The sequence below is a fragment of the Myotis brandtii genome, unplaced genomic scaffold (genome assembly GCF_000412655.1).
Source record: "Myotis brandtii unplaced genomic scaffold, ASM41265v1 scaffold1956, whole genome shotgun sequence".
Classification (NCBI taxonomy): Eukaryota; Metazoa; Chordata; class Mammalia; order Chiroptera; family Vespertilionidae; genus Myotis; species Myotis brandtii.
The window spans coordinates 315,413-324,758 of record NW_005357294.1 but is presented as its reverse complement, the minus strand read 5'-3'; the positions used below and the strand labels follow the sequence as shown (position 1 = coordinate 324,758).

The 9,346-nt window shown below is 53.7% G+C and overlaps 1 protein-coding gene and 1 long non-coding RNA gene across 2 annotated transcripts in view; one reads left to right on the top strand and one right to left on the bottom strand.

The window, feature by feature from the left end:
* The window catches only part of LOC102260603 (microtubule-actin cross-linking factor 1), a 10,195-nt gene extending 6,409 nt beyond the window's left edge, over nucleotides 1-3,786 (top strand). Inside the window, exon 2 of the mRNA XM_014538655.1 lies at nucleotides 3,597-3,786. Coding sequence (XP_014394141.1) covers nucleotides 3,597-3,631 — 35 coding nt within the window. The 3' untranslated portion in view covers nucleotides 3,632-3,786. The remainder of the gene's footprint in view (nucleotides 1-3,596) is intronic.
* A 4,491-nt stretch (nucleotides 3,787-8,277) lies between these two features.
* On the bottom strand, nucleotides 8,278-9,346 carry LOC106725891. Its single transcript, XR_001361894.1, has 3 exons — nucleotides 9,283-9,346; nucleotides 8,655-8,905; nucleotides 8,278-8,491 (listed from the first exon to the last, which is right to left on the bottom strand). It is a non-coding gene; the product is annotated as an uncharacterized LOC106725891 (long non-coding RNA).

Here is a 9,346-nt window from a genome sequence, read left to right as displayed (position 1 = left end):
GGGGGGGGGGGGGGGGGGGCAGGTGTGCAGGGCAGGGGAGGGTTTGAGGTGAGCAGGTGAGTGTGGGAGGGGTGTCTGCAGAAGGAGCCTCCCCTTCAAGGGGTGCTGTGTGCACAGGGCCAGGGGCCTCTCCTAGGGTCAGGGCGTGGGGTGCAGTGGAGGGTGGGGTCGGGGTCGGCCTGGAGGGTCTGGGCAGCCAGGGAGAGACTTCAAAGTTGTCCCCTCAGGGCTGGGAGCAGGGTGACAGTTCAGTGTGGATGAGATTGGAGGCGGCCCGCAGAAGGTGAGGCTGGATTGAGGTCAGGAGGAGGTCGCTAGTGTCAGCCTGTCTGCAGGGCAAGTGTGACTTTCTTTAGAGCTCAGCTGAAGGTGCCCCGGCCGGCGAGCTCAGTGGTTAGCATCGACCTATGAACCGGGAGGTCACAGTGGATTCCTGGTCAGGGCACAGGCCCAGGTTGATGGCTTGATCCCCAGCATGGGGCGTGCAGGAGGCAGCCCATCATGATTGTCTCTCATCATTGATGTTTCTTTCTCTCCTCCCTTCCTCTCTGAAGTCAATAAAGATATTAAATAAAGAAATAAGTAAAGCTTAGCTGAAGGGGCTCCCCCACCTCCCTGGCAGGCCCCAGGCCATTGTGCCAGGCACCCTCCTTGTATGTCTCGCCCTGTCCTGTTCTGGACTCTGAGCTCCGTTATCTGTGTCCCTGGCACCAGCCCTAAGCCCGCAGCCAGCGTGTGGGGGGGGGGGGGGGGGGGGGGGGGGGTGATGCCATGCCGTCATCTTTGGGGGCCAGAGCTCAGTTGGCAGGAGCAGAGGCTGGCAGGTAACTGTTGCTCTTGGGAGAGGGCTTTTGGTTCGTGTTTATTGTCAGAAGTGAACGGTGCTCAGAAGCCGCAGAACAGCAAGCGCTTTGGGAGTCTGTCAAGAAAAAGGGTTCAAGTCACAGCGTCACAACTCCGGCCCCCAGGCCCACTGGCTGCGGGGACCACAGTGTGTGTGTGTGTGTGTGTGTGTGTGTGTGTGTGAGAGAGAGAGAGAGAGAGGGAGGGAGGGAGGATATGAGTCCGGTGGTTTTTAGCATATTAATAGACTGTTGACATCACCTGATGCTGGGCAAACCCTGATCTGCTCCAGTCCCCACGTGCTGGTCTGGATGGGACATTTCAGGTACCGTGTCCCTCCTTCACTGTGCGTCTCGGGTAGTGCATTTTTTTTTTACTAATTGAAGGCTGTAGCCACCCAGCACCGAGCACCTCTGTCGGCACCATTTTCCCCGCAAATCAGGTGTTGGTTAGCATTACTCAGCAATAAAGAAACTGAGGTATGTAGTTCTTTTTGTTTTGTTTGCTTGTTGGTTAATCCTCACCCGAGGATATTTTTCCATTGATTTTTATTTATTTATTTTTAAAATATATTTTATTGATTTTTTACAGAGAGGAAGGGAGAGAGAAACATTGATCAGCTGCCTCCTGCACACCCCCTACTGGGGATGTGCCGGCAACCAAGGTACATGCCCTTGACCGGAATCGAACCTGGGACCCTTTAGTCCGCAGGCTGACGCTCTATCCACTGAGCCAAACCAGTCAGGGCTCCGTTGAATTTTAGAGAGAGTGGAAGAGAGAGGGAAAGACAGAGATATTGATGTGAGAGAAACACATCGCCTGGTTGGCTCCTGCACGACCCTGACCAGTGCCTGGGCCGGGGAGGAGCCTGCAACCGAGGTACGTGCCCTTGACCAGAACTGAACCCAGGACCCTTCGGTCCGCAGGCCGACGTTCTAACCACTTGGCCACACCGGCCAGGGCTGTCGTTTTTTTGGGTTTTTTTGATGTGATGCCATCATATACTTAATAGATGACACTTGATGGCTATTTGGGTTGTTTCCACCTTGTGGCGGGTCTGAGCAGTGCTGCCGTGGACCTTGTGCGTGAGTTTCTGTGCTTCAATATATCTTTATGGTCCTCATCTCTCCTGGGCAGACACCAAGGAGTGGAATTGCTGGGTCAGGGGTCGTCCTATCTTTAGCTGCATGAGAACTGCCAGGTCGGTTCCCAAGCACCGCGCCCCCCGCACCCCGGGAGCTCACCCGCACTCAGCGCTATCTGCCTTGTTGATTGTGGACTCCAGTCGAGTGGGTGTGAAGTGGGCCGGGTGCTGGTTCTCGTTTGCGCTGCCCGATGCCTGGCCGGCCACGCGCCTTCTCGTGCTCACTGGCCGCCCTGTGTCTTCTTTGGAGAAGCCTTTGTCCAGATCCTTTGTCCATTTTGAGGAAATATATTTTTATTGATTTCAGAGAGGAATGGAGAGGGAGAGAGAGATAGAAACATCCATGATGAGAGAATCGTCCATCGGCTGCCTCCTGCACGCCCCACACTGGGGTTGGAACCCGTCACCAGGGCATGTGCCCCGCCCCGACCGGGAATCCAACCGTGACCTCCTGGTTCATAGGTCGATGCTTAACCCCTGAGTCATGCCTGCCGGACCCTTTGTCTATTTTTCAATTGGGGTTTTATCTGTTCATGATCGAGTTGTGAGTGCCCTTTATGGATTCCTGATGCGAGCCCCTGATCAGATAGTGGATTTGCAGAACTGTTATCTGATGCCGTCGGCTGTGTTTTCACTTTCCTGATTGGCTGTGTTTTCACTTTCCTGATTGTCCTTCGCAGTATTTCACTATGGTGAGCCCACTTTATCTTTTTTTTTTCTTGGTTGCTAGTGCTTTTGGTTTTGTTGCCTATTCCAAAGTCGTGAGGATTTACGCCTGTTTTCTTTCAAGAGTTTTATAGTTTTAGCTCCTGTGTTTAGGCATTTGATCCATTTTGAATTAATAATTGCGCGTGGTAGGAGGTAGGGTCCACCTTCAGTCTTTTCCATGGAGGAGCCCGAGGGAGCTGGGAGCCGGGGCCGGGATCTGAGTGCTGTGGGAAGGGACGCAAGGAGGCCAGGGAGGGACGGTGCAGGCGGCCCAGGTGCCTAGACACACCACAGCCTGGGGCCAAGGGCAGGGCCCGGGGCAGGCCTGCAGGGGCAGGGAGGTGCAGGGCTGGGTGCCTGGTGGGCCATGGGTGCTGGTGGGCCATGGGTACTGGTGGGGCCATGGGTGCTGGTGGGGCCATGGGTGCTGGTGGGGCCATGGGTGCTGGTGGGCTGGGTAGAGGGGGAGCCAGGAGTGTTCTCAGCTGAGGCGAAGAAGGCCCCCTGGGAAGACTTGGGACGCTAGCCTGCAGGGCCTGCGCACCTTCACCTCCCTCTCATGTAGGGAGTTTGGGCAAAGGGACCAGGAGAGGAGGGACCTAGAAGGACAGTGGGCTGGGGGGACAGCTGGGTTCTGGAAGTTCTGGACCGCAGGGTGCGGGGGGGTGGGCAGCTGGTGGGAAGCCGAGGGTGGTGTCCCCAGCAGGTGTCCTTGAGCACAAGGCCACTATCATCTTTATTCTGTTCTTCTTGGTTTTCACATGAGTGTGCATGCTGACCTTTTGAAACGTATCTTTGTTCTTTTTCTGAGTAAATGAATGACTACATGGGAAGCTCATGAAGCAGGCAGGGGATTAAGTATCCAGAGATACAATGAGCCTCACTGTTACTGTCACCACAGGACTCACCCCTGAGCTGTGTTCCCGGGCTGCGTAACAGAGTGACACGGGCTAAGACAACAGAAACGGATTCTCTCACGGTTCGGGAGGCCAGAAGTCCAAAACCAAGCTGTCGGCAGGGCTGTGCTTTCTCGGAAGGCTCTAGAACAGTGGTTCTCAACCTTCTGGCCCTTTAAATACAGTTCCTCATGTTGTGACCCAACCATAACATTATTTTCGTTGCTACTTCATAACTGTCATGTTGCTACTGTTATGAATCGTAATGTAAATATCTGATATGCAGGATGGTCTTAGGCGACCCCTGTGAAAGGGTCGTTCGACGCCAAAGGGGTCGCGACCCACAGGTTGAGAACCGCTGCTCTAGAACCTTTCTGGCCTCTCCCAGCTCCTGGGGGCCCTTGGCATTCCTTGGTGTGTGGCCACATCCCTACAATCTCCGCCCCCATCTTCACATGGCTTCCCTGCGTGTCTCCTCTTCTCTGTCTTATGAGGACACGCGTCATGAGATTTAGAGCCCGCCGACCAATCCAGGGCGATCGCCCGAGATCTGTAATTACAGTTGCAAAGCTCCTATCTATATATATAAAAGGCTAACATGCTAAATGTCTGACCGTCTGACCGGTCACTATGACGCACACTGACCACCAGGGGGCAGACATTCAATGCAGGAGCTGCCGTGACGTGCACTGGCACCATGGACCTGGCACCCACAAACCAACACTCAGCTTCTCCCAAGTGGGACACAGGCCCCGCCACCATCCCGGAGCGACACCCCACCAAATTACAGCCAACACTGCCAAGACCTCATGGCACAAAATATGGCCCACAGCCCAGCCCAGCCTGGAAATGGTGGCTGTGGGTGCCGGTAATGACGTCACATTTTTGTTGACATTCTGAAGCTGAAATTATTGACAGAATATGTTGCCTCATCTCATTTGATCCTCACAGAAGTCCTGGAGTAGGTAGACAGGAGACTTGGTGGAATCCTATTTTCTTTTCATTAGCCGGAAAACAGAGATTTAGAAAGTTTAGAAACTTGACCCGACTGAAAAGAAGTAAGAAATAGTGGACCCTGAAAATGCCTTCAGGTTTTCTCACTGCTCAGAATATGGTCAAACACGGCTGCAGTTCAATATTTCACCCTTTGTTCTCCCTGCGTGATCTACAATAATAATCTGCTTCGTGTTGATGTTTACTGCTGTGTTGCTGACAATTACCTGAAAGAGAAGTTGGGGTGCTTCACTGGGCTGGAAAAAGTTTAGCTAAATCAGAAAGCAGGTCTAATTAAGCAAGTTTATTCTATGTATATAAAAGGCTAAGTTGACTCGCTCATGTGCGATACATAAAAAGCTCTCGCTGGTGCCAATTGCACCGTGTGTTTCTGTCTTTGCCGATCGTGAATCTGGTTGACACTTCTATTATAGATGCTGTGTTGCTGACAATTACCTGAAAGAGAAGTTGGGGTGCTTCACTGGGCTGGAAAAAGTTTAGCTGCATCAGAAAGCAGGTCTAATTAAGCAAGTTTATTCTATGTATATAAAAGGCTAAGTTGACTCGCACATTTGCGATACATAAAAAGCTCTCGCTGGCACCAATCGAACCATGTGTTTCTGTCTTTGCCGATCGTGAATTTGGTTGACACTTGTATTATAGAGAAAGGGCAAACAGCGATATTAAAATATTTCTTCTAATTAATTTCCTTTCAATGTGCACGAATCCGTGCACCAGGCCACTAGGTTCCAAATAAGATCACAGTCACAGGTACCAGGGGTTTAGACGTGAACTTATCTTTCAGGGGCCACCATTCCATGCCCTCCCCAACCCACCCTGCCCTGGTTTGGTTGATGTTTTGTAAAACTTCCACATCTTTTTTTTTTTTTTAATATATTTTATTGATTTTCTACAGAGAGGAAGGGAGAGAGATAGAGAGTTAGAAACAAATTGATTTCAGAGAGGAAGGAAAAAGGAGAGAGAAACATCAGTGATGAAAGAGAATCATTGATTGGCTGCCTCCTGCACGCCCCACACTGGGGATTGAGCCTGCATGCCAGGCATGTGCCCTGACCGGGAATGGAATTGTGACCTCCTGGTTCACAGGTCGACGCTCAACCACTGAGCCACACTGGCCCGGCTGTTTGTTGTTTTTTAAAAATGTGCACATTGTGCCCTGTCCAGGTGGCTCAGTTGGTTGGAGCATCATCCCTTGCACCAAAAGGTTGAGGGTTTGGATCTCAGTGGGGGCACAAAGCTAGGTTGTGGGTTTGATCCCCCATCGGGGCACGTATGGGAGGCAACTGATCAATGTTTCTCACATTGATGTATCTCTCTTTCTCCCTCTTCCTTCCTCTCTCTCTCAAATCAATAAACATATCCTGAGGTGAGGATTAAAAAAATATGCACAGTGTTTTGTCATATAATTTAATTTATTTGTAATTTTGTAATTAAATATGATAAAAATTTAAGAACAGGGCCTGCTTAAGGCAAAGATAACCTTTTAAAAATATTTTTATTGGTTTCAGAGACGAAGGGAGAGGGAGAGAGAGATGGAGACATCAATGATGAGAGAGAATTATTGATTGATTGCCTCCTGCACGCCCCTTACTGGGGTTCAAGCTTACAACCAGGGCATGTGCTCTGACTGGGACTCAAACCGTGACCTCCCGGTTCACAGGTTGATGCTCAACCACTGAGCCACACCGATCGGGCTGATGATGAAATATTGTGGACACACATAACTTCTTTTTACTTACTGCTAATTGGACATCTTTCCACAACATTAACTTACAATGTAATATTCCTCTAAATGGTAACCCTATCATTATTTAAGCAAATCCCCTGTCATAGAACATTAAGGTCATTTCTATTTTGTTTTATTCTCTGGGATTAGAAACTGCCGCAGTGAACAGTTTTGTAGCTGGATTGCTGTGCGTGGCCACGGCAGTTGTTACACATGGAATTTCTGGGTCAGAGGGTACACACAATGTCGGCTTTATCTCCGCCCGGACACCAGTGTCCACCCCTCGGACTGGCAGAGGTCCCACACCTGGATTTCTGGGCGGTGGTGGCGCAGCGTGGGAAACGGGCCAGTGAACGTGTCTGTCAGATCTGAAAGCGCCTGCTCAGGCGACAGACGTCGCTGGAGGAGGGGGCTGTGCTGTATGCCCAGGCGGAGACCTCCACATGCGGGTGTGTGAGGCGCTGCATTTGTGTTAAAAGGGGGGAAACCATTGCCCGGCCGGCGTGGCTCAGTGGTTGAGCGTCGACCTATGAATCAGGAGGTCACGGTTCGGGGTTCGATTCCAGGTCAGGGCACCTGTCCGGGTTGCGGGCTCGATCCCCATTGGGGGGCGTGCAGGAGTCAGCCGATCAATGATTCTCTCTCATCATTGATGTTTCGCTCTCTCTCCCTCTCCCTTCCTCTCTGAAATCAATAATTTTTTTTTTTTTAAAGGGGAAAACCAAGAATCCTGTTCATGTGCCCGATGTTCCGTAAAGAAATTCCAGAGGATAAACGGGAACTGGGGAACAGTGAGCCCCCACGCGTGTGGGTGGGGAGGGGCCGGCAGTGCCCTCGGTGGTGGTGGTGGCGGCGGCGTTGGGCGAGGATTCTGTTCGCATACAGTTACGTGTCTCAGTGTTCGCTGGGTGTCCAAGCGGCTTCTCCCCGCAGTGCCTGAGGGCTCGCCCCACACCCGCCGCTCCCTGCCCAAGAGCTTCACCCACAGCGCGTGAGTGCGCAGCGAGGTGCGGGGCAGAGTAGAGGGCCTTCGGGCGGGCCCGCCGGTGGGTCCGAGTCACAGTTTTGGCAAATGCGTCCGTGACCTTGGGGACCTTCTGGACGTCACTTCCCCGGCCCGTGTATTCCTGTGTGGTGCTGGCTTTCTGCCCTTAAGTTCCTACTGGTGTTTAGTCATCACATTCCACATTATTTTTTAAATGTCTTTATTGATTTTAGAGAGAGGAAGGGAGAAGGATAGAGAGATAGAAGCATCGATTGGCTGCCTCCTGATGCCCCACACTGGGGATTGAGCCCACAAGCCAGCGACCTCCTGCTTCATGGGTTGACGCCCAAGCACTGAGCCACGCTGGCCGGGCCACAGGACTCTCTATCCTGCATGGCTGATGAAGGCCCTCCTCCCCCCGCTGTTGCTGGCCCCTAAAAATGCCCTTGGGCCTCTCAGAAGTGGGCTCTTTTGTTGGTTTTTCTCAACCTTCCTAATGCCGCGACCCTTTAATACGCCGGGTACTCGTATGTGGGCATATCTGCATGTGGGCGGACCCGCCTGGAGACGGATAGAGGAGCGGTGTCTTGGTTCCTAAGACCATCGAAAATATGTGTTTTCCAATGGTGTTAGGCGACCCCTGTGAAAGGGTCGTTAGACCCCCAAAGGGGTCGAGACCCACAGGTTCAGAACCGCTGGTTTAGACAGATCAGTGTGGCTTGTTTGGGTGCTGAGAGGAGCGCAGTCCCGGCCCTCCCATGGCCCCGCTCACCTGGGTCCACCCACAGGCAGAGCCAAGGCCGGCCGCCGACCGCAGAGGGGCCCAGAGGGCCCTTAGCCTCCGGCCCAGAGGGCCCTTAAGGCGGAGCTGAGGGCCTGAGCCTGGGCTGAGGGGCACTGGCTTGCTCCCCAATGGCACCGCCCGACCGGATGGGTAACTTCTGCAGGGAGGGAGGGACGGGGGTAGAGGCCCGACCTGCCGTGTCTCTGCCTATGTGGCCCAGGAGGCGTCTCGGGTTTGGAGGGACGTCTGTTCTGGGGTTACCAGTGCGTCCTCTTCCCTAGAGCACTGGCCGCTTCTTACAACCGGAAGTGTCGATGCCTCTTTGTCAGGTGACTTGTCCGCGTTTTTGAGGTCAGCGTACATATTTTTCCTTAATCTTCACCCGAGAATACTTTTCCCATTGATTTTTTTTAAAAAGAGAATGGGAGAGAGGGAAGAAGAAGGAGAGAGAGAGAAACATCGGTGTGAGGAGACGCATGCATTGGTTGCCTCCCGCACGCGCCCTGACTGGGAATCGAACCCGTGACCCTTTGGTGCGAGGCCGACGCTCTCACCTCGGAGTTACAGCGGCCGGGCAGGTCTCTTATTGGTGAAGTGGAGCTCTGTCAGCAGCCGTCCTGGGAAGCAGTCGCCCTTGAACTGGAAGAAGGTCTCCTTCCTTTCCCGTGGCGACGCCTGCAGGTCCAGGCCTGGGGTCCGGGGATGAGGCAGCCGCCCCTTCGGCCCAGACAAGCGTCTCTGGGTTAGAGACGCTGCTGTCCTTGCTGGGAGGGAACGCAGAGGGTGGGCCTGACAGGAGGCCTCCCTGCTGGCGGAGAAGGGGGTCCATTGCCCAGAGAGCAAGGCTTCTGTGCCCTGCACCCCGGCTTGGCCCTGGGCCCTGGGAGGTGATGGTGCAGCCCAATGTGCACGGCTTGCTGAGTGGCAGAGGCTGGGTGCCGGCTGGAGACCAGATGGACACGCCATCTTAGGAGTGAGCGTGGGGAGGGCATCTGGAGTCATAGGCAGGGGTGAGGCGGCCCACAGGAGCCTGTGGGTGTGGGAGGAGCCTGTGGGTGGGGAGGGTTCTAGAGGAGGGGCCAGGGTGCAGGGCAGGGGCAGAAGGGGGGGGGGGGGATGGATCGTGGCGATGATGGGCATGACCGCAGGCAGGCCTCCCGCCCCTGCCCTGGTGGGACCCACCTTCTCACCCGGAGTGCTGGGTGGCAGCCACGTGGAGGCCCAGACCCATGGGTAACGACTTGAG